This window comes from Chionomys nivalis, chromosome 15, assembly GCF_950005125.1.
Source record: "Chionomys nivalis chromosome 15, mChiNiv1.1, whole genome shotgun sequence".
Classification (NCBI taxonomy): Eukaryota; Metazoa; Chordata; class Mammalia; order Rodentia; family Cricetidae; genus Chionomys; species Chionomys nivalis.
The window spans coordinates 59,174,335-59,199,746 of NC_080100.1; the positions used below are offsets into that span (position 1 = coordinate 59,174,335).

The following is a 25,412-nucleotide window of genomic DNA, read 5'->3' on the forward strand; positions in this document are numbered from 1 at the left end:
GAAAATATGCACAAATTATCTAAGATACTAAATCATAATCATGTTCTGGAATTCACCAGAGCTCTGGAAGTTATCCCCATGGAACGCCAAAAGATAATACCTTGTGAGTGTGTGTATGAATTTATATACACACACGTACATAAACAAAACCTTTCCTTTGACTACATTAAAGGTGACATCGATCTGTGTTTGGTAGTTTTGGGAAGTTCAGACTTTGATATGCCTTGCAGAATCTTGCATCCAAACTAGGACAAATTACATTTATGATTTGTTTTCTGTGGCACTTTTTTTTTCACACTTCTTTCCTATCTGTTGTGCAAATGTGTGAGAGAGATGGCCGGTAAAAGGAACTTAAGTATATAGTGGTAGCAATCTGGCTGTTTCAACCTTCACAGTTTCTTCTGGCTCCTTTCACCATTTTTTTTTTCTTGACTCCCAGATTCTAGGTTTGAATTATTTATATCACGCAACGAAAAGGAATAAGCTAGGACTCCTTTGACCTTCGTTGCCGATTGCACCGGTGGCTGAGACCATTTTTCTAAAAAGTTAGAAAGTAGGGAATGGACTTCCTGGCATCATCCTTTCCTTCCCTCTGCCTCCTCGTCCCTCCAGTCCCTCGGGCCTGGAGATTCTCGCCCCATTAACAAACAAAGCCGGGCGAGGTAGGCTCTCCCGGAGCCCCTTGGCGTGGAGGGACCGCGCCACGCGTCGCTCGCGGCTGGGTTGGCGAGCGTGCCACGCCTCCGAGCGCGCGCCCGCCGCTTCCTGCCCGGCTGCTTTTCCCTCGCCGCCCTCCAGCCGCGCGCCCGGAAGGCGCCTGCGCAGAGGCCTCGGGCTCCTGCTCCCCTCCCTTCCTCCCCGCCCCGCCCTCCTTTCTCTCTCTCACTCGGGTTTCGCTCCCGAGAGCGGCCCGGAGGCAGCAGTCGAGCCGGGTTCTGCGCGCCCGCCCCCTTCCTCCGCCCCTCCCAGCGCTCGGGTCTCCAGCCGGCGGAGATGAGGCTGCGGCGGCCGCGGCTCCGGCAGCCCCGGCGGTGGCTGCGGTGGGGGCGGCCGGAACCCGGGCCTTGAGGCGCGGCGGCGGCGGAGGAGGCAGCGCTGCCCCGGCCGCTGCACGGGCTCCCCTTCCTCTTTAGCGCAGTCAGGAAGTTTGGCGCCCTGTGCATGTGTGCGCGTGAGTGTGGGTGTGCGCGGCCAGCTCGGGTAGCGTTTCTGCAGGCGCCGGGCTTTTTTGCCCGCGTCGCTTCCCGTAAGCCAGCCGCCGCGGAGCTTGGGCTGTGGCCGGAGGAGGGGGCGCGGCGGCGGGCGCTCTCCTTTTGTTGTTGTTTCCTCTGCTTGGAAAGCTTCAAGGGGACGCGCCTGGGTGGGGCGGCTCGCAGCCCGGGCCTGCTGGCCCCCGGGGCTCCCGGGCGGCCGGGGTAGCTAGAGGAGAGCGGGCTTCAACATGATGGCGGCCGAGGCCGGCAGTGAGGAAGGCGGCCCGGCGACCGCGGGGGCCGGAGGAGGCGCGGCCGCGGGCTCCAGTGCCTACCCGGCGGCGTGCCGGGTCAAGTTTCCCGCGGCCCTGCCGGTGGGCGCCGCCCCCTGCCCAGGGCTGGCCGACACCGACCTGGCTGCGGCCCTGGGCGGTGGAGCCACGTTGGGGTCCGGGTTCCTTGGGACGGGGCCTGTGGCGGGTGTCCTGGGGGGCGCCGCGCTGCCCGGCGGTGCTGCTGCTAGCGTGGCGGGTGCTGCTGCTGCCGGACCTGCCGGAGATGTTGCTTTCACCAAGGGGACTCTGTCGTTGGCTGCTGAGACCCTCGGGCCGGGTGGCGGGTTCCCTCCTCTGCCGCCGCCTCCTCTGCTGCCCCCTTTGGGCTCCGGCCTGGGGACGGTGGATGAAGGTGACTCCCTGGATGGACCAGAATATGAGGAGGAAGAGGTGGCCATACCGCTGACCGCACCTCCAACTAACCAGTAAGTCAGAAATGCTGTTGAGGAATTGTGGAAGCAGGCTCCATGAAAGAGATGGGCAAGAAGGAACAAAACATACCATGCTCCTGCGGGTGTAATTTGTTTAAAAAGTTTTGAAGTTTCAGGTTCCATATATAGGGATTTAATTTGATCAGTCATCTTCCCTACAGGCACTGTCCCAGGCCTCCTCGTGTATTTATTGCTCTTCTGGGACGACGTAAACTTTTAAGATGGGAAGCTGGGGAAACTGTATCCAGTGAGAACCGGATATGGTTCAGCCCCTTCCTAATTGAGATAGTGGCCGGTCTTCAGCAGATCTTGGCACTATAAAGGCAGCCACCGTCCATGCTAACTCCCATGCTCCTTGCTCAAGCTAGATTTTAGTGGGAACCATGAGTACAGGTGTTTAAATGGTATTGCATTAATGGAAGCTGGAAATTCAGTAGTCAGAATGCTTTGTTTTTGCTGCAGTTGCAAGTCCCTATTTACCGTCTACTGGGAGCGACATGATTCAGAAAAGACTAGATCCCTTTGGAAAGCTGCAGAATAGGAAAGAAGTTCCGTGAATTACAGGTGCAATTAAGGGCGCACATACTGAACACTAACTGGGTCCTTCAGATTATTTGTTAGCATTCGTGTAATACTTCTGTACTGAGACAGTATAAAAATGTTAAAATAAAACAAATTAATATTGCTCTCAGCACGTTGGTAGTGGCTGATACGTTATTGTTTGGAAATTAATTTTAATAGCTTATTGTGACATAATCAGGACACGTGGCTTTCCCCTTTAAGTTAGACTTGTCTCCTTAATGTGTTCTTTTCATAAGTGAAATGGGTATGCATTTGTAAATGTAGGTTGATCTCGATGAGAAGATGTTGAAATGCGAAGTGGCAATAATTGGCAAAACGTGTTACAGAGCCTTCGAGTCTGTCATAATTGGCCTTTAGAATTTCAACAACATTGGTGAATATTAGGAAAAAAGATTTGGTTCATATACTGATACTTTCTGAACACTTCAGAAGTTTTCTTTGGGAGGGTCAGCTTCTTAAGAGGCTTAAGAAATATCTTCAACATTTTGTAAATGGTAATCCACTTTTGATTTAAGCTACATTTTCTGCTCTTTTAATGGGTGTTGTGATTGGGAAATGAAAGAATGCTTGGTGTTTGTTGTGTCTGCAAACTTCCCAGCTATGGTGAAATTCAGCACAAAGTGTAAGCTCTCTTTCTAATTTCATTCTAATTTGTGTCTTTGTATTGCAGTCTGTCTCAGGAATGTTCTGGAAGTGTTAGAAAACTTGCAGCATTGTGTATAATATACCTTTTTGCCAAATTAATTGTGTTTTTATAATAATAAAATACAGTTTTTAATAATGAAAGAATGTGGTTCTGCACCATTTTTGTAATTGAATTAATTTAGGCATATTTAGAATCTTTTTGGTTTTTTGGAGACACAGTTTCTCTGTGCAACAGCACTAGCTGTCCTGAACTAGCTCTTTAGACCAGGCTACGCTGGAACTCAGAGATCTGCCTGCCTCTGCCTCACTCTTTTTAAAAGGCATTTGAAGCTTTAGCTATTTTTATTTTATGAGTGTTTGCCTACATGTAAGTATGTGCATAGTGACAATATCCAGTGACCGAGGCCAGAAGAGGGGGGGCATGAGAGTCCCTGGAACTCGAGTTACAGATGGTTGCTGCTCTGTGGGTGGTGGGAACCGAACACTGCTCCTCTGCAAGAACAGCAAGTGCTTTGAGCTGCTGAGCCATCTCTCCCGCCCTAGTATATTATTCTTCAATTATTTCCAGTGAATTCATTTATTTTATTTTATTCTTTAAGACAGGCTGTCTTCCTAGCGTAGGATAGTTTGGAACTTGCCGCGTTGTCCAAGCTACCCTTAATTTGTGATCAATCCCTCTAGGCTTTTAAAGAGGAATTTAAAGTTGAGAGCAAAGTTGAATGGAAAAATACAAATTCTCACACTAAATTTTTAAGACCAAGTGTGATTATTTGGGGAAAATTTTGTTTGTGGAAAGTCTATTAGTGATTTTCATTATTTTAAAATATATTTAGAAAGAAACATAAAATTTGACCAAGTTGTTCATATTCTAAAAAGTCTTCTCTACTTATATACCTTTGTTATTTTTGAGATTGTAATTTAATTACAAATAATTACATTAATTTTCTCCCCATTCCTCCCTCCAAACCCTCCCATATATATCTCCCTGACAGCCTTCGAATTTATAGTCTCTTTTCATTATTACTGCATGCATATAGATATTTGTATGTACATATATATTTCTTGATATAACCTGTTGAGTCATTTTTAACTTTCATAATTTTTTTAGTGCTGGGAATCAAACTCGGAGCTTTCCAGTTGTTAGACAAGTTTTCTACTACCAAGCTGTATGTCTTCCTCGGCAAATTTTCTAGTATGTTTTTTTTTGGGGGGGGGTGGTTTCGAGACAGGGTTTCTCAGTGGTTTTGGAGCCTGTCCTGGAACTAGCTCTTGTAGACCAGAGTGGTCTTGAACTCACAGAGATCTAGTATGGTTTTAAAATTTACCACTGATTATACAAATTCACTCCTTTCTTTTTAAAATAAGATTTGTTCTTCATGTCGCAGTCTGAAGTGGGTTGTAGGGAAGCTCAATTCCATGTGTTCAGGGGACTCAGTTCCCTCTGTCTAGTGCAGTGGTTCTCTTGGAGTCAAAGCACCCTTTCATGGGATGATTCATAACAGTATCAAAGTTACAGTTAGGAAGTTGCAACAAAAATTTTAGGTTGGGGGTCACCACAACAAAAGGAATTGTTTTAAAGGGTCGCATTGTTAGGAAGATTGAGAACCACTGTACTGATGGTTCCATCATCTTCTTTTCTATTTGATGTGTGTGTGCATGCATGTGTGAAGTGTGGTACACACATGTGATGATGTTTGCTCACATGTGTGAATGTTCATGCCTGTGTGTATGGTACAAAAAAAAAAGACTGTCGGGTCTTCTCTTGTCACTTTTCATCTCGTTCCTTTGAAGCCAAGTCTCCCTAAACCTTGAGATCTGATTCATTTTGGCTAAGCCAGCAGCCAGCACATATTGTATTCCAATAAATAAATAATTCTGCCAAATAACTATAATTTTCTTATAAAAGAAAATTCTTACTAATTCTTTTGGTATAGGGATACCCTTATTGGTAGCAGGTGATTAATGTTTTGCTTTTTTTTTTTTTTTTTTTTTTTTTAAAATCAAAGATCTCAACCAAGATGAGGTTGAATTTTTGGTCTCAAGTGATCATTCTGTTTGAGGATCCTGAGTAGCTGGTATTATAGGGATGGTCATGTCACTGGCTCAGAAAACTATTTTACTTAATTTTTTGTTTATTTACTTATTTGAGACAAACTCGTACAATGTGCCGCAGGTTGGTCTTTAGAACTCTGTCTTGAATACTGGGATAATAGGTGTGCTGTCTGTTGAGCTCAAGTGCTGCTTTAGGACAGGGCTTAAACTTTTTCCACTCCTGACCCTATTTGCCCATTTTTGTTACAAAGGTGTCAAACACACAAGCATATAAATCAAACAATTACCGATAATCACTCATAAAGAAAATGTATTTTCAACAGTTTTTCGATTTTATATGTATATATATAATTTATTAAAGACAAATTGCAAATTAAAATAGATATATTTTTATCTAAGGAATTAAGTCTTGACTGAATATTTGATACTGGTTTATAGTTGTCAATGGTAAGAATGTTTTTCGTGGGAGAGTCAAGATAGGAAAAAAGGCAAATGCAAGTTGCATCCATAAGAGTAAAATGATAAATTGCCTTTCAGCTAGAAACAGATGTAGTTTTTAGTTACTGTTGTCTGATGTGATGATACTGCACATCAGTGCAGGTTATGGTGTGGTGTTTGAGTGTGTAGATACTTGCAGGTGTAGTGCTGTGGAATCACGTGCATTGTGTTTTGTTTTAGAGGAAGTTAAAAATAGTTGTTAGAACAGCTTAATGATTATCTTTTTTTAAAATGTCTTCAGACTTTCAGCAGGATTTGGGGCATTTAGGTGATTGTATTTTTTTTAAAATGTGTTAATAAAAGAACACAGGGGAAATAGATGAGGTATTGTTCAGAGAAATAAGATAAAAATTAGTCTATAGAGATGTGTAGGTAACCTTTTCAGATTCATAGTATAGTTGTTTGAGGAATTAAAATACTGAAAGTAAATGGCAGAATGTCATTGAAATTTCTTAACATAATCTGGTTGGAAAGTTTGATGCTTACTTTGTAGTGTTGATGGTTGCTATTTTGTATTCATGATACAATAATCATTATTGACAGAGGGAACCCTGTCAGGTATAGAAACAAAATTCTGAGTAGCATCTGAGGTTCACATAACTACGTAACAGTAGATCTGAGATGGAATCCTGTCTCATAAATTTCCAGATTTATTTGTATGCAAAAAATTTTCATAACTGTTGGTTTCATTTTGTTTCTGAGGGGTAGCAAGGCAAAGTCTTAGTACCCCAGATTTACTAATCATTTACGCATGCATGTGCACGCACACATACGTACACTCCTCCACTCCCCACATACATATATATACACACACACATATACACACAAGCCATTCATTCCTTCCACGTTTCTTGCTATGTAGCTCAGCTTCCTTGGCCTAGAACTCATTATTTCTCTTGCTTCTCCTGAGTGCTGGGATTCATCGTGTGTACTGTCATGCCCAGCTTACAGATTTTGTTCCTTATTTTTTTATAACTATACAATGAAAGTTGATGCCACACTAATATGTATAATTGGGAAAACTTAAGTGATGGAGAAAATACAGATTATTTTTTATCCAAAATACGTGGGGCAAGTATTTGAAATTTCAATTTGTCAAATTCTGGAATATATGTGTACATTTTATCAATCCAGCTGGATATGCTGGATTTGAATCCACTTAAGAATTTGGTATTTAGATTAGGAATACTCAATCTGTACTTTGTAATAGAACTTTTTCTTTAGAACTGCTGGTTCTCCAATAATGACACAGACTTATTATTTATGAAAACTTGGCCGATAGCTTAGGCTTGTTTCTAACTAGTTCTTATAAATTAAACCATTTTTATTAATTTACTTTCTGCCTTGTGGCTTTATTATGTCATCTCTATAGTGTCCATCCTGCTCAATCTGTACCTCATGGTGTCTCTGCCCTTTCTGCCAGCGTCCTTTGTGCCTGGAAATCCAGCCTAGTGACTGACTGTTTAGCTTTTTATTAAACCAGTCAGAGTGACATCTTCACAGTGTACAAAAAGATTATTCCACAACAGTACTTTGCTTGTTTTTCTTTGTTTTGTTTCGATCTATGCTAGAGAACACACATACACACATATGCACTATTTAAGAATAGTACCTCAAGGCTATCATTGCTGTTGTTGTTCTGAGTTGAATTATGTCCCTGCCAGTGTTCATCTTGAAGCCCTCACCCGTGGCATGGCTATATTTGCAGTTAGTGCCTTTAAAGTGGTAATTATATTAAACAAGTTCATAAATAGCATGGTTCACAGATTTAGCAGCACTGCTGTCTTTTAGGAGAGATGCTGGGAGTGTGCACATACAGAGGCTATCATGTCACGATAATGAAAAGTTCACCATCTGGTGCAAAGGAGAGAAGCCAGCCTTGTTATACCCTGGTTTTTTAATTTCTAGCTTCTATAACAGTGAAACAGTAGTTACTGTTGTTCAAGCCGCTTAGACTGTACTATTCTTGTTTGTTACTGTTTTTTTATGGCAGCCTGAATTAAAATGTGGTTAATTCTACATATTAAAAATTTGAGTTGGGTAATTTTTTGGAGGTGATTAAACAAACATTATTTTGAGAAGAGTTGTCGTTTTATTCCCTTCTATCTCTGTAGGAAAGAAAAGCTTGTGTTATTGTATGCTTTTTCTTTGTGTGTCAATAACATTTCTCTTTTGGCTATATCTGTGTTGACAAGGTAAGGCACATTCAGATGGAAATACATTTAAATTCATGTCTGTAATTGTATGAAAAGAACCTTCACATGATTATGATAGGTATTGAAAATTGTATGGATGGAATTTTCTGATGTGTTTTAAATTTTGAATTTTTTTTTTTTTTTTTTTTTTTTGAGACAAGGTTTCTCTGTAGCTTTGGTGCCTGTCCTGGAACTAGGTCTTGTAGACCAGGCTGGCCTCGAACTCCCAGAGATCCATCTGCCTCTGCCTCCTGAGTGCTGATTAAAGGCATGCGCCACTGCTGCCCGGCTGAATAAATTTTTATTACAATATTTTCATCTTTTAGAATTTCATACATGCATACAATGTATTTTGATGACTTCCACTCCTCCCCTTAACTACTCCTACATCCTCCTTCACCTTCCTTTAGCCTCTTACCTCACTCCCTACACAACTCACTGAGTTTGATTTGTGATGCACATATCTGCATGAATGCGAGATCATCCGTTGGAACATGGTTGACATACCAGGGACAGTACCCTTAAAGAGAATGGACCCTTCCTTCGCTAGCAGCTGTCAACTGTCAGTAGTTACTTGGGTGGGTACCTCTCTACCAGATCATTGACTGGCCTGATCCTATGCAGGCCACCAGCCACAGCTGCCTGAGTTCTTGAGTGCAGTAGTTCTGGTGTGTCCAGAAGAGAACCATTTTGCCCCAGTCTTCTCCTGATCTCTGGCTTTTTTTATGCTTTATTCTGAGATATTCCCCAAGCCTTGGGAGATTTGTGATGATTTGTGATGAGATTTTGGGTTAATTGCTGAGTACTTCATGGCCAGATATTCTCTGTATGTGGACCAGTTGTGAGTTTCTGCATTACTGCTCTCCACTGCACAGAGAAATTCCTTGGATGACATCTAAGAGCGGGACTTACCTGGGTATGGATATATATATTTTTCTAATTAAAAATTTTTCCGTTTTTATGTGGATGTATGCATGTATGGGTGTATACACCACTGCATATGTATAGAGATCAGAGGCAACTTGGGAGTTTCTTCTCTCCTTCCACCATGTGAGCTCTGGGGATCAAACTTAGGTCAGCAGGCTTGGTGGCCGGTGTCTTTCTTTATGGCTGTGTCATTTTACCATGCTCAACCTTCTTTTAACATCCTTGTTCTCTAGTGCATCTGTCTCAAACTAAAGAAAAGGGTTTAGAAAGATTCTTCTTAACACCTGAATTTTTTGTGAGTGTAATTTATTAGACTGGGCTCATGATCAAGAGTCTTGTATAATAGAACCATATCTGTTATTTGTCCTGCACTGTGAGATGTTGACTTTTCAGTTTTTAAGGTAACATTTCTCTTGAAGTGATTGAACATTTAGCATGACACTAAGAAAGCAATTATAGTTCCAGTGTGGTGATGCATACCTTTAATCCCAGCACTCAGGAAGCAGAGACTGACAGTCTCTGAGTTTTGAGGCCAGTATGGTGTGAATAGTGACTTCTAGTACAGCCAGAGATACTTAGTGAGACCCTGTATCCAAAAAAAAAAAAAAAAAAAACAAACCAAAACAGCAACAACAACAACGAAAAAGAGCACTTTTTAAATCAGTTTTATTATTATTATTTTGGTTCCATACTTTTAAAAATGAATTTTTTGTTTTTGGAGATTATGATAAAATGGCATTATTTTTCACCTTCACTTTCCTCCCTCCAAACCCACCCATATACCCCCTTATACTCTTTCAAATTCATGACCCTTTATTCTCCCACCTGTTGTTATATAAATATACATGTATATATCTAAATACACAAATGTGGCTTGCTCAGTTTGTCTAATGTTTGTATGCTTACAAGATTGGTTGTTTGGTATAGAATGGCAATTGGTATGCTCTTCATTTAGGAAGGTTTGTTTTCTCCCTCCCAACATTCCAAAGTTGCCTGTGTTTTGTATAGGGTTGAGGCCTCTTGGGCTTTCCCCCATCCACATTAGCGTGTGTGTTCTTGCCCTTGTTCAGCTCAGGTTAAGGCAGTTATTTTGGTGAAACTATAGGTGTAGTTTCTGACATTCCTAGAAGGCACAATCCCACAGCAAAGTCTCTGATGCTCTGACTTACAGTTTCTGCCCTTCTCTTTTAGCAGTCTTCCTTGAGCCTCAGGTTCAGGAGATGTTTCGTAGATGTGTATATACATTGGACCTGGATTCCACATCTTTCCGCCTTGACTCGTTTATGGTTTTCTGTAATGGTCTTTGTCTGTTGCAAAGAGAGATTTCCTTGATGAGGTGGTGAGAACTACACCTGCCCGTGGGAATAAGGATAGGACAAATACTTAGTATGTAGATGGGAATTATGTTGGTTTAGTAAAGTGTGTTTTGTAGGTTCTCCTCTAAGATCATGACTTCAGTAACCCTGGGGAGTTGGCTAGGTTTCAAGTGCCAGGCATGATTACTGTGTTGTTGAATGGGTCTTAAGGCCTATTAGAGAGCTGCTGGTTACCCCAAGGTATACATGCTACTCCTGTAGCCTTAAGATTATTGTGCCATTCTGGTCACTGCTGTGGTTCATAGGTATCATAGCTGGGTAGGTCTGTTGGTTGCTTCCCTTCTTTGGAAGCTGCATGGTGCTTTCTTGTACCATTAAAGGTAGTCCTCAGGGAGGAGGCATTTCAGGTCAGGGTGTCTTCAGCTGCAGAGACTTAACCTACCTCTGAGAGGCAAACAGAGACCATAGCAATAGCCTGTGATGTTTTGGGAGTTTTTTGGACAACTCTGACCAATAACTCAAAAGAGGTAGGTCTTAGCACACTCTCAGCCCAGGTGAGACTATATATTTGTACTTAAACACAGACTTATGTGTATTATAGGCTGCTTCTCTCTTTTTACGTAGATAGTAAATAGTATGGTTTCCTATAACTTTTCAAAGATCCTTACTGCTATTTTCCGTTCCCCTCCTCCTGTATTTATCTCCCTACCCCCTCCCTAATCGAAGATTGCTTCCACCTCCCGTTTCCCAATCAGATCACTTTTCTTCTTTTCTATTGCTCCCCAACCTGTCAGTGGTCCCTTTTACTTTCTTGGTTGTTATAGTTACTTTAGGCTGTATACTCACATCTGACCATTTGGCTCTCGAAGCCTCTAATAAGAGAGAACATGGACCTTAGCCTTTCTGGATCTGGGTTACCTCACCCAGTATAATCTTTTCTAGTTCTATCCATTTACCTGCAAAGTTTATGATTTATTTTTTCATTTCTGCCACATAGTATTTCATAGCATATATGCACCACATTTTCATTATCCATTTTCAGTTGTAGAACATTTAGGTTCTTTTTATTTCCTGGTTATTGTGACTAGAGCAGCAATGAACATAACTGAGTGAGTATCTGTGGAGTGTGAAGAATAGTCCTTTGAGCATATTCCAAGGAGTTGGCTGGGACTTATGGTAGGCTTATTTTTAGCTTTTTGAGAATTATCCACACTGATTTCCAGTGTCTGGACGAGTTTGCAATCCCACCAACAGTAAAGGAGGTTAGCTTTTCCTCACAACTCCAGCTTTTGTTGTCAGTTGTTTTGCAGATCTTTGCCATTTTAACTGGGATTAGATGAACTGTCAAAGTTTTAATTTGCATTTCCCTAATTACTAGCAATGATGAACATTTTTCTTTTTTTTCCTTTTTTTTTCTTTTTTCTTATTTATTTATTTATTTATTTATTTATTTATTTATTTATTTATTAAAGATTTCTGCCTTCTCCCCGCCACCACCTCCCATTTCCCTCCCCCTCCCCCATCAAGTCCCCCTCCCTCATCATCCCTAAGAGTAATCCGGGTTCCCTGCCCTGTGGGAAGTCCAAGGACCACCCACCTCCATCCAGGTCTAGTAAGGTGAGCATCCAAACTGCCTAGGCTCCCACAAAGCCAGTACGTGCAGTAGGATCAAAAACCCATTGCCATTGTTCTTGAGTTCTCAGTAGTCCTCATTGTCCATTATGTTCAGCAAGTCCGGTTTTATCCCATGCTTTTTCAGACCCAGGCCAGCTGGCCTTGGTGAGTTCCTGATAGAACATCCCCATTGTCTCAGTGTGTGGGTGCACCCCTCGCGGTCCTGAGTTCCTTGCTTGTGCTCTGTCTCCTGCTCTTGATTTGGACCTTGAGATTTCAGTCCGGTGCTCCAATATGGGTCTTTGCTCTGTCTCCTTTCATCGCCTAAATGTTTTTCTTTGGGTTCACCTTCTTAATTAGCTTCTCTAGGATCAAGCATAATAGGCTCAACGTCCCCTATTCATGGCTAGAAACCAAATATGAGTGAGTACATCCCATGTTCCTCTTTTTGGGTCTGGCTCACCTCACTCAGGATAGTGTTTTCTATTTCCATCCATTTGCCTGCAAAATTCAGAAAGTCATTGTTTTTTACTGCTGAGTAGTACTCTAATATGTATATATTCCATACTTTCTTCATCCATTCTTCCATTGAAGGGCATCTAGGTTGTTTCCAGGTTCTGGCTATTACAAACAATGCTGCTATGAACATAGTTGAGCATATACTTTTGTTGTATGATAGGGCATCTCTTGGGTATATTCCCAAGAGTGGTATTGCTGGGTCCAGGGGTAGGTGGATCCCGAAATTCCTGAGAAACCGCCACACTGTTTTCCAAAGTGGTTGCACAAGTTTGCATTCCCACCAGCAATGGATGAGTGTACCCCTTTCTCCACACCCTCTCCAGCAAAGGCTATCATTGGTGTTTTTGATTTTAGCCATTCTGACAGGTGTAAGATGGTATCTTAAAGTTGTCTTGATTTGCATTTCCCTGATCGCTAAGGAAGTTGAGCATGACCTTAAATGTCTTTTGGCCATTCGAACTTCTTCTGTTGAGAATTCTCTGTTCAGCTCAGTGCCCCATTTTTTAATTGGGTTGATTAGCCCTTTACGGTCTACTTTCTTGAGTTCTCTATAAATTTTGGAGATCAGACCTTTGTCTGTTGCGGGGTTGGTGAAGATCTTCTCCCAGTCAGTGGGTTGCCTTTTTGTCTTAGTGACAGTGTCCTTTACTTTACAGAAGCTTCTCAGTCTCAGGAGGTCCCATTTATTCAATGATGCCCTTAATGTCTGTGCTGCTGGGGTTGTACGTAGGAAGTGTTCTCCTGTGCCCGTGTGTTGTAGAGTACTTCCCACTTTCTCTTCTGTCAGGTTCAGTGTGTTCGGACTGATATTGAGGTCTTTAATCCATTTGGATTTGAGTTTTGAGCATGTTGATAGATATGGATCTATTTTCATTCTTCTACAGGCTGACATCCAGTTTTGCCAGCACCATTTGTTAAAGATGCTCTCTTTTTTCCATTGTATACTTTTAGCTCCTTTATCAAAAATCAGGTGTTCATAGGTTTGTGGGTTAAAGCTAGGGTCTTCTATTCGATTCCATTGGTCGACTTCTCTGTTTCTATGCCAATACCAAGCTGTTTTCAATACTGTAGCTCTGTAATAGAGTTTGAAGTCAGGGTTGGTAATGCCTCCAGACAATCCTTTATTGTATAAGATTGTTTTGGCTATCCTGGGTTTTTTGTTTTTCCATATAAAGTTGATTATTGTCTTTTCCAGATCTGTGAAGAATTTTGATGGGATTTTGATGGGGATTGCGTTGAATCTATAGATTGCTTTTGGTAGAATTGCCATTTTTACTATGTTGATCCTCCCAATCCAAGAGCAAGGGAGATCCTTCCATTTTCTGGTGTCCTCATCGATTTCTTTCTTCAAAGACTTAAAGTTCTTGTCAAATAGATCTTTCACTTCCTTGGTCAGAGTTACCCCCAGATATTTTATGCTATTTATGGCTATCATGAAAGGTGATGCTTCTCTGATTTCCCTCTCTGCTTCCTTATCCTTTGTGTATAGGAAGGCAACTGATTTTTTGGAGTTGATCTTGTATCCTGCCACATTCCCAAAGGTGTTTATCATCTGTAGGAGTTCTTTGGTAGAGTTTTTTTGGGTCGCTTATGTATACTATCATATCATCTGCAAATAACGAAAGCTTAACTTCTTCCTTTCCAATACGAATCCCCTTGATCCTCCTATGTTGTCTTATCGCTATTGCTAGAACTTCAAGCACTATATTGAAGAGGTATGGAGAGAGTGGACATCCTTGTCGTGTTCCTGATTTTAGTGGGATGGCTTTGAGTTTTTCTCCGTTTAATTTAATGTTGGCTGTCGGCTTGTTGTAAATAGCTTTTATTATATTTAGGTATGATCCTTTTATCCCTAATCTCTCCAAGACCTTCATCATAAAGGGGTGTTGAATTTTGTCGAATGCTTTTTCAGCATCTAATGAAATGATCATATGTTTTTTTTCTTTCAGTTTATTTATATGGTGGATTACATTGATAGATTTGCGTATGTTGAACCAGCCCTGCATCTCTTGGATGAAGCCTACTTGATCATAATGGATAATTTTTCTGATGTGTTCTTGGATTCGGTTTGCTAGTATTTTATTGAGGATTTTTGCATCAATTGATGAACATTTTTAAAGATACATCTTAGTCATTTTGTTCTCTGCCTTTGAAAATTATCTGTTTAGATCCCAGGCCCAATCTTTGAATGGGTAATTCATTTTTTTCACTTTTGCTTTTTGTTGTTTTTGAGACAAGATTTCTCTGTGTAGCTTTGGAGCTTGTTCTGAGTCCTAGAACTTGCTCTTGTAGACCAGGCTGGTCTCGAACTCACAGAGATCTGTCTGCCTCTGTCTCCAGAGTGCTGAAATTAAAGGTGTGTGCCACCACTGCATGGCTTTCTTTTGTTTTTTGAGTTCTTTATGTATTTTGGATATTAATCCACTGTCAGATGAATAACTGGCAAAAATTCTCTCAAGTTCTGTGGGCTTTCTTGTCACACAGTTGTTTCTTTAGCTGTGCAGAATCTTTGTTTCATGTTAATTGTTGACCTTAATTCTTGGGTAAATGAAGTCCTAGTCAGGAAAGTCTTTTCTACACTTGTATCATATAGGGTACTGCTTATGTTTTCTTGTAGCTGTTTCAGGGGTTCAGATTTCAAGTTTAGGTCTTTGATCTTTCTGGAGTTAGTTTTTATAGATACAGGTTGTGTTGAGTGGTTTTATGTCAACTTGACACAAGTTAAAGTCATTTGAGAGTGGGGAACCTCAATTAAGAAAATGGCACCATAAGATGAGGCAGTAGACAAGCCTATAGGGTATTTTCCTAATTAGTGATTGATAGGGGAAGTCCCCAGTCCATTGTAGGTGGGTGCCAGTTGACCGGCCGTGGTCCGGGTTTCTATTAGAAGGAAGGCTGGGTAAGCTATGAGGAACAAACCAGTAAGCTACACTATTCGGTGTGACCGATGTATCAGCTTCTGCTTCTAGGTTCCTGTCCTGTTTGAGTTCCTGTCCTGACTTCCCTCAGTGATGAGTGCTGTGGGACTGTGAGCCGAATAACCTCTTTCCTCCCCAAGTAGCTTTGGTTGTGGTGTTTCACCATAGCAATGCAATAGTAATTCTTAAAACACAGGTCTAATTTCATTCTTCTGCACATGGACTTCCAGTTGTCCCAGCACTCTTTGTTAAAGATGCTTTCGTTTTTCCAGTGTCTTTTTCAAATGTTAGTGGCTGAAATTATGTGTGCCCATATTGGATCTTTGATTTTGTTCCATTGGTCTACATGTCTGTTTTTGTTTGTTTTGTTTTTTGCTAGTACTCTATATGTGTACATATATACATGCGTACATAATACATATACGTGTATATATAATATTGCTGTGGCTCTGATATTTTAAGGTCTGGAATTATAATTATTTTGCTCTTTTTGCTCAGGTTTGTCTTGGCTGTTTAGGATCTTTTGTAGTTCCATATAAATTTTATAATAGTTTTTTTCTTCTATATCTGTGAAGAATGAGATGAGAATTTTAATTGGGATTGCATTGAATCTGTAAATACCTTTTGAGAAGGTCATTTTTACAGTGTTAATTCTAAATCCATAAGGATTGGTTATCGTTCCATTTTTATTGTCTTTCTCATGTCCTTTAGAGCTTTAAAGTATGATTGTAGAGTTTTCCTTGGCTAGGTGTACTCCTAGGTGTCTCATTTTCTTTAAGGCTGTTGGAGTGGTCATGTGTCCATGTCCTCCTCGTATGTGTTTGTTGTTGGTGGCAAGAAGAAGAGCTCTTGATTTTGTAAGTTGATCCTATACTGCCACACTGTGAATTTATTTTCATTGTCCAGATTTTTCTAGTAGAATTTTTGGGACCTCTAATGTATAGTATCATGCCATCTGTAAATACAAATGCTTTGACTTCTTTATTTGTATTCCTGTAATTTCCATTTGTTACCTTACTGCTCCAGCTAATACTTCAGATACAATATTAACAAGGAGTGGGAATGGACATCCTATCTTATTTTTAACTTTCGGTGGGATTGCTTCAAGCTTTTCTCTGTTTAGGAATATATTGGCTCTAGGCTTCTCATGTATAGATAGCTGTTATTACATCGGGGTGTGTTTTCTTTAGTCCTATATTCTCTAGGATTTTTTTTTTTGGGGGGGGGTTTTCGAGACAGAGTTTTTCTGTGGTTTTTTTTGGAGCCTGTCCTGGAACTAGCTCTTGTAGACCAGGCTGGTCTCGAACTCACAGAGATCCGCCTGCCTCTGCCTCCCGAGTGCTGGGATTAAAGGCGTGCGCCACCACCGCCCGGCATTCTCTAGGATTTTTATAATGGCATGTCAGATTTTCTCAAAGACCCTTTCTATAGCTATTGAGATGATCATGTGGTTTTTTGCCTTTATGTCCATTTTTGTGGTTTATTACATATTTTGACTTGTATATGTTGAACTCTCTATTACAGGGATAAAGGCTTAATTTGGTCATGGTGTACATCTGTATTCTGTTTGCAGGTATTTTGTTGAGCATTTTTGAGTTCATGTTCATAAGGGATATTGGCCTGCAGATCTTTTCTTTCCTCCTCTCCTCTCCTCTCCCCTCCCCTCCCCCCTCCTTCTCTCGCCTTTCTTGTATCTTTACATGGTTTTGATATTAAACACTGGCTTCATAGAAAAAGATTGGTTGTGTATCTGCTGCTTTTTTTCTTTTTTGAATACTTTAAGAATCAAGAAGTCTACTAGAATTCTATGAATCAGTGTGGTCCTGGATTATTATTATTTTGCTGGAAGCCTTTTTTATTATTATTTGAATCTCTTCATTGCTATGAGTCTTTTTATTTGTTGACTTCTTGGTTTAATTTGATTGAGTCTATTATTCTTACAGGTTTTCTAGCTTAATGAAATACGGGTACAGGGTTTTAAAGTGTTTATAATATTCCGAATTTCTCTGTTTCTCTGTTAATTTATGATTCTTTTAATGTGGCACCAAAGGGCTCTCAGTCTTTATCTTCTCAACAAACCTTGCCTTAGGTTCATTCATTCTTTGTATTGTTTTTTTCTTTCTATTTCATTAATTTTTGCTCTGAATTTCTATTATTTCTTGCCATGTACTGGGTTTGTATTTGGTTGGTTTTTGTTTTTCCAAATTTTTGAGTTTGTACCTTAAAGTCATTTATTTGTGCTTGTTCTGATTTTTTAAAATATAGTCTATAGGGCTATACTTTTCCTTCAAAAGGAATGCTTTTAGTATGTCCCAGAGATTTTGTTGTGTTTTCATTTTCATTTAGTTCCAAGAAGCTTTTTTTCTTTCTTGATGTCTTCTTTGACCTATTCATTATTCATTAATGAACTTTTTACTCTCCATGAGTTTATTTCCTAGAGTTTTTTTAGTGTATGTTGTCAATTTTGTTTATTACATTTTCCTTAGAGAACATACAGGGGGCTGTTTCAGTCTTTTTGAATTTATAAAAATTTGCCTTGGGTCCAGGGTATTGTCTGTTATAGAGAAGCTTCTGTGTGTTGCTGAGAAGAATGTGTGTTCTTCAGTGTTTGAGTAGAATATTTTGTAGATATCAATCAGTTAAGTCCATTTGAGATGATGTCATCTGTTTAAATGTCATCATAACTTTTTTGTCCAGGTGGCCTGTCTATTGGAGAAAGTAAGCTATTGAACCTACTATTAATAAATTGATGCTAATCTATATCTCTAAATTCTTTTTTAATTAATTTTTTTAAAAAACAATCTTTTCTTATTTTACATACCTATCCCAGTTCCCACTCCCTCTCCTCCTCCCACATTCCCCTTCACCCCACCGTCAGTCGTCCATTCCTCAGAGGCTTCCCATGGGGAGTAATCAAAGCCTGACATATTACTTTGAGGCAGGACCAAGGCCCTACCCCCTATATTTAGGTGGAGCAAGATATCCCTCCAAAAAGAATGGCCTCCAAAAAGCCAGTTCAAGCACTAGGGATAAATCCTGGTCCCACTAACAGTGGCCTCATAGACTGTCCAAGCCACACAGCTGTCACTCATATTCAGAGGACCTAGTTTGGTACTGTGCAGGTTCCCCAGTTGTCAGTCCCAAGTCAGTGAGCTCTCACTAGCTCAGGTCAACTGTTTTTGTGGGCATCCCCATCATGGTCTTGACCCCTTTGCTCATATTATTGCTTCTCTCTCTCTTCAACTGGTCTCCAGAAGCTCGGCCCAGTGCTTATCTGTGGATCTCTGCATCTGCTTCCATCAGTTGCTAGTTGAAGGTTCTATGATGACAATTAAAATAGTCATCAATCAGATTGGAGGGGCAGTTCAGTGACTATGTCTTTAAATTCAGTGTCTCCCTCCCTCCCTCCCTCCCTCCCTCCCTCCCTCCCTCCCTCCCTCCCTCCCTCCCGCCCTCCCTCCCTCCCTCCCTCCCTCCCTCCCTCCCTCCCTCCCTCCCGTGTGTGAATATGTGCATGTGTGTGTGTGAAATCGGGTGTCCCAGAGTTTGGTGCATATATGTTTAGGATAGTAATGTATTGCCTAATTGTTATTTTGATTAGAATACAGTGTTTCCCCTTTATCTCTCTGATTGGTTTTAGAATGAAGTCTATTTGTCAGATACTGGATAGAATATCTGCATGTTTCCTGGTCCTATCTTTAAAACTAAGTTATGTTTCTTATAGATGACAGGTGGATTTTGGTTTTTTGGTCCATTCAGTCAGCATGTGTCTTTTGCTTGGGGAATTGAGGCCATTGCTATTTACTGTTATCGAAATGTGTGTGTTACTTGTGGTTATCCTATTGTTGGTTTTTGGTTCTCATTGGTACTTTGTAGTTTTGTAATTATAGGTATTTTTTTCCACATTCTCTTGTCTATGCTTATTCCTCTCTTCAGCCCCAAATATTGTCGTCTGTATTTCTCTTTAAGTTTGGTTTGTCTGATATAAATTGTTTTCAGCCTGACTGCATGTATCATAGAATGTTTTTCTTTGTTCTTCAACTTTGTTGGATATTTTTGTGGGGGTGTATTAGTCTAATCTGGTCATCGTAGTCTTTTAGAACTTGGTTCTTCTGCCTTTCATAGTTTCCATTGAGAAATCAGCTTTTATTGTGATGAGTTTTCCTTTATGTGTATTTTTAATTTTTTTCTCTTGCAGCCTTCAATATACTTTCTTTGTTCTATATACTTAGTGTTTTAACTATGGCATGCAAAGGGATTTTTTTTTTTCCGGTCTTGCCTGTTTTGTATTCTGTGTGCCTCTTGGATCTGTATGTGTATGTTTTTTCCTGAATTTGGGGTGGTTTTCTTTTATGATCTTACTGAAATTATGGTCTTTGTCATTAATTTGGAATTCTTCTCACTCATCTGTGCCTGTAATTTGAAAGTTTGATCTTTTGTCCTATATTTCCTTTATATTTCTTCCTGCTTTTTTTTTCCTTTCTCTTTCATACTCCTTATTTCTTTGGTCTAGAAACTCTGCCTATGTTTCAGGCCTTGTACTTGTTCCATTCTACTTAGAGTATTTTTTTGAGTTTTAATTTTTAAAAAAATTTTTCCAAAGTCAGTTAAGTTTTATTTTAACCATGAAAATACAATAAATGTGATGTAATGTATTTTATTTGGAACTTTGAGAAGAATCGCAGGATAGCTCCAGAGCATAAAAACTAAGCCCTGAAGAGGCAGCTAATTCTCCATCCCCAGAGTGGGCTACTGACGGCATGAGCATCTGAATACACACACAGCACAACAATATTTATAAGCACACAAAGAAAGCAAAGAAAGGGTGTGTGTGTAGAAAATGAGTAAAAAGAAGAGGTAGGTACACTTCACAAACATATAAACTGGGTTAGAAAAGACATACTGTATAACATATATAAAAAGTGCTTTCATATATTAAGAGGGATGTCTCAGTCCAGACTTTGTGCAAAGCTTTTGAAATATAGCCAGACACGTCTTTAACAAAGTAAATAGTATTATTTATATAATAGTAAATATGCACTATTTAGATGACATCAGTGCATTAAGTATTCTCATACAGCCGGGCGGTGGTGGCGCACGCCTTTAATCCCAGCACTCAGGAGGCAGAGGCAGGTGGATCTCTGTGAGTTCGAGACCAGCCTGATCTACAAGAGCTAGTTCCAGGACAGGCTCCAAAACCACAGAGAAACCCTGTCTCGAAAAACCAAAAAAAAAAAAAAAAAAAAAAAAAAAAAAGTATTCTCATACAACTTATATGTATCACTTCCTTGCAATGACAGTAAGTATGGCCCTGATTTCTACTTTATGATATTTGTGCCTGTTGATCATAAGGACCTAACTACTGCCTCTATTAATCCTCCTTTGAGTTTTCTAGTTGATTCTCTCTCTCTGTCTCTGTTCTCTGTCTCTGTCTCTGTCTCTCTCTCTGTGTGGCCCTGACTGTCCTGGCTCTCACTTTATAGACCAGGCTAGCCTTAAACTCTGCTGGACCTACTTGTTTCCCTCTGCCTCTTGAGTGTTAGGAGTAATGGTGTGGGCTACCACACCTGGTGGATTTTAGGTTTTTCAATTCCATCTTCATTTCAGCTTGAGTCCTGTTCATTGTTTATATCTCTGTTGAATTCTGCTCTCAAGTCTTACACTGTCATTGTTATTTCCAGCAGCCTTCTGTTTCTGTTTTCTTGGGCATCGTCCAGGCGTTTATTCTTCTTAAGTGCTTTCTCCTAATTTTAGTGAACTTTTTGTTCTTCTTTTTCCTTCCTTCATTCCTCACTCCTCTCTCCTCCCTTCCGTGTGTGTGTGTGTGTGTGTGTAAGCTTCATGAATTATTTTTTTTGGTGAAGTTTATGATCTTTCTTTAAAGTTCTGTATTCTGGGTTTCTTGGTCAGTGGTCCTCAACCTGTGAGTCATGACCCCTTTTGGGTCTTGGATCCCTTATCAGATATAATGCATATAATATATTTACATTATGATTCATAACAGTAGCAAAAATTACAGTTGAAGTAGCAACAGAAATAATGTTAATGGTTGGGGGTCTCCACAACATGAGGAACTGTATTAAAGGGTTGTATCATCAGGAATGTTGAGAACTGCTGATGTAGGCAATTCTCTTTGGTAAACATTTCTGTAGGACTGGCACAAGACACCCCAAGGTCAAATTCTCAACACAAAGGAGTTTTATTTACTCCATTGGGACAAAGGGCAGGGAATAAGAAACAAAGATGGGAAATAGATGATAAGGGAGAAGGGGGAAAGGAACTTAAGAGAGGGAGGGAAGGGATACTTGTTGGGGGCAGGGTGGGGCAAAGGACTGCTTCTGGATAGAAAGGAGACAGATAATGGCCCATGGGAAAATGCCAGTTTATAAAGATAAGATAGGAAACCTTGTGTTAGGATGAAGTGTTTAATTTTGATTGGGCATGTTGATTAGAGACCCAAAGGGTACTTTGATTGCTCAATTTTAATACTTTGAAAGCTAGATCTTGGTAGTTATCCTCAGGAGGAGGAAGTGGCTAAATAAGGGTAGGTCTAGCTTTAGGAATGTAATCTAGTAGTGTGTGTGTGTGTTTTTTTTTTTTATCAAGGTAGAGGGGAATAGGAGAGAAAGGCAAGGCCTGTCCAAGCCATGTTTGTCATGCTCAGGCTGGCTAGAGTCCCTTCAACTGGTAGTTTTAGAGAGGAGATACTGACTTGATCTTTCATTGTCTTCCTGTTTTAGGGAGGAGATCTGGGCATAAGAACTCTTTTATTAGTTTAAAGCCTGATATTGTCAGAGCAGGTGGGGGTGGAAGAGAGATTGTGTACTTGGGTCAGGGATTGGGCCTAGAGGTTGAAATGCTTGGGTGGAATGAAGTTAGGTAGACAGAGGGGCCTGAACTGGTGTACAGGATGTATATTCTGGTCTAAGCCTGGACTGTGGTGGTAGCTCTGGGTAGAAAGGTTGGATATTGTGTGGAAGTGGACTTTGAATTGGTGGACAGGGCCAGTTGTGGTGGAAGTCTACAGCTTTGTTTCTGAACAGGCACAGGTGGTCAGACTAGGCTGTGGATGTGGGACCTGGAAGCTAGATCTGGTATGGTGAAAGGAGGGAGGGGGTCAGGGAGAGTCTTCAGGCTAGACCCTGGAGAAGGATGTGCGGGATTCGACTGTTCGGCAGTAGTAATATTTTGTATAACTAAAGTACAGTATCAAAGCAAGGAACTAATATGTGGGAAAAGTTTTTAATTTTTTACTTGGTTTATGTGGTAAAAAAGATCCGTTCTAAGATAGTATCTTCCCTCTGCATTACAATTACTGTAGGGGAAATTCTGGAAGGCAGTGACTAGAGTACAATTAAGATTCAAATTCACTCTTATCTACATTTGCCTCCTCTAATTTCTCTTTAACAACCATCAATTCTTTTTCTGCTTCTGCTGTTAATTCTCTGGGACTATTTAAGTCTTTCTTACCATCTAAGGTTTTGCTTAAATGAACTCTTAGATCAGGCGATATCCAACAGCTGGTTGTAGACTGGAAATGTCTCCTAACAACCTTTGAAAGTCATTAAAAGTCTACAGTCAGTCTCTCCTAATTTGTGCCTTTTGTGTTCTAATTTTTCTCTAAACCTATTTTGTAACCTAGGTATTTGACAGAATCTTTGTATTTTTCAGGAGCAATTTGTAATCCCCATTTAGGCAAAACTTTCTTTACTTCTTCAGACATTCTAAAGTGCATTTGAAACATTCTAAAGTGTCTGCATTTGAGTCAGATAACAAAATGTCATCCATGTAATGGTAAATTATAGACTTAGGAAATTGCTTGCATATTATTAGTAATGGCTGATTTACAAAGTATTGGCACAGGGGAGGACTGTTGAGCATTCCCTGTGGGAGGACGGTCCACTGGTATTTCCTAATAGGCTGAGAATTATTATAAGTAGGCACTGTGAAAGCAATTTTTTCTCTGTCCTTTTCTTGTAAAGGTATAGTGAAGAAACAATCTTTTAAATCAATAAGAGGCCATCCTTTTGGTAATAGAGAAGGCAGAGGAATTCCAGACTGTGGAGGGCCCATAGGTTGAATTACCTTGTTAACAGCTCTTAGATCTGTCAACATTCTCCATTTTCCAGATTCCTTCTTAACAACAAATACAGGAGAATTCCAAGGGCTGGTTGACTCTTCAGTATGGTGAGCATCTACTTGCTCTTGCATCAGCCGTTCTAAAGTCTGCAGTTTGTCTTCTTTCAAAGGCCATTGTTTAACCCATATGAGTTTCTCAGTTAACCATTTTAAAGGCAAGGCTGTTAGATACTTAAGAGATATCTGAAGGTTTGCCAGTTGCTTTGTGTTCTTATACAACTTGAATGGCTGGTGACCTTTGTTTATAATATGTTACAATATCCTTCTCAGAAATATGAGTTTTTGGGATTGCAGGAATATTAACTTGGATATTCCATTGTTGTAATAGGTCATGACTCATAAATTCACTGCAATATTAGCGACATATGGCCTCAGCCTTCCTCTCTGCTCTCCTGGTCCTATGCATTCAACCCACCTTGTGCTTTATTTCACTTGAGATAGGGTTCCAATTCATAGGAATTGAATATCTGCCTCTTGAAGAGGCCAGTTTGGTTGCCAAGATTCTGGAGTAATGATATTCACATCCACATCCGTGTTTAGCTCAATTACAATGTTATTTATAAGCAGCTTTGGTCTTTGATCATTTATAGAAGTCTGCCAAAATATGTTTCCTATTTTCTACTGGAGGTTTTGATTCATCCTCCATGTATGAAGGATGGTTTTTTTTGCAGTAAACCCTGGAATATTTAGTTTTCCTGGTGAGATATATTCTCCACAGTGACTGGGAATGACTGGACCTTGTTTTACATGGGGGACTGTGAGAGTCCCCCCAAGTAGTTGCGTAGTAGTATCGGGTTGCCTTGTCTATCTTTTGTCAACCTACATTCATTGGTCCAATGTAGGCCTTTGCCACAACTCCTACATATAGCTGAAGGCTGAGGCCTTCTATTTTTGCCATTCCTAGGTGAGACATTATTCTTAGGAATTCCTTGTCTACAGTTCTTTCTTAGATGTCCTATCCTACCACAATTGAAACATTTGGCATTTTTGTTTCTCCCCCTACCATTGGAAATCGCTTTTTATACCCAGGCCTCAGTGCTATAGTCAAATGTTTCAACTTTTATTGTATGCACTATCCATTCATCTTTGGGTGCTGAGCTGACCTTTAAAAGGCTGGAGGAACTTCTTACATCCTACGTTGGCATTTTCAAAGGCCAAAGATTCAGTAAGTACATGTCTAGCTTCAGGGTCTGTCATTCATACTTGTATAGCCTTAGTTAATCTTTGTAAGTTGTCACTAAAGGATTCTCTCTGGCCCCGTTTAAACCTGGTGTATGATTCAATCCTTTTTCTTAGCTCCTGAATCCTTTCCCAAGCATTTAAAACTGCTGTGCTACATAATGACAAGGTGCATTCATCATGGTGAGCCTGTTCCTGCAGATCAGAGTAATGACCTTCGCCAACAATTTGATCTTGGGAAGTCTCACATCCTTTTGTTTTTCCTCTGTTGTTCAAAAAATTTTGCCGCTTCTCTCTAATAACATTTCCAAAGTAACTGAGGTCCATCTTCTAGGACCATGGAGGTTAATTTAATTGAAGCCAAACATGTAGGGTAGCCTTAGTGCTTTAAGCCCATGTTTTCATCATTTCTCTAACAAATGGTAAATGTAGCTCAGAAGAAACTATTACTGGTTTTTATTTCTTTTTAGACCACTCATGTGTATTGGTTCCCATGCATACTCTTTGACAACTTTAGGGTACTTTCTGCCAGATGGCCTTACCGAGGAAATTACCAGATACACAGTTAAAACTCTTTTTAAGTCAGTTATCCCAGGGTCTGCCCTTGTATCTTCTGTCTCTGCTTATCAATATTAATAAATTCCTCAATCTTTTCAAATCTTTTTACTACTGCCTTTTGTAAAGTCTCATTCTCCTGTCCAGTGTTCCGTGCTAATGCTCTCACTGAGGATTCCAAGATATGAAACTTGTCCAGTAAAGATAGCGTCTCATCTTTGTACATAATTTTGTGTGCATATTACCTTCCTGGAGAGATAGCTTATCAGTTTATCAATCATAACTGTTCAACAGATTCTGATTGTTAATTTCAG

The 25,412-nt window shown here is 40.2% G+C and overlaps 1 protein-coding gene across 1 annotated transcript in view; it reads left to right on the top strand.

Annotated features, from left to right (window-relative positions):
* The first annotated feature begins 900 nt into the window (after positions 1 to 900).
* Positions 901 to 25,412, top strand: part of Rasa1 (RAS p21 protein activator 1) — an 88,036-nt gene continuing 63,524 nt past the window's right edge. The window contains exon 1 of the mRNA XM_057789636.1: positions 901 to 1,953. Within this exon, the coding sequence (XP_057645619.1) occupies positions 1,442 to 1,953 (512 nt within the window). The 5' untranslated portion in view covers positions 901 to 1,441. The remainder of the gene's footprint in view (positions 1,954 to 25,412) is intronic.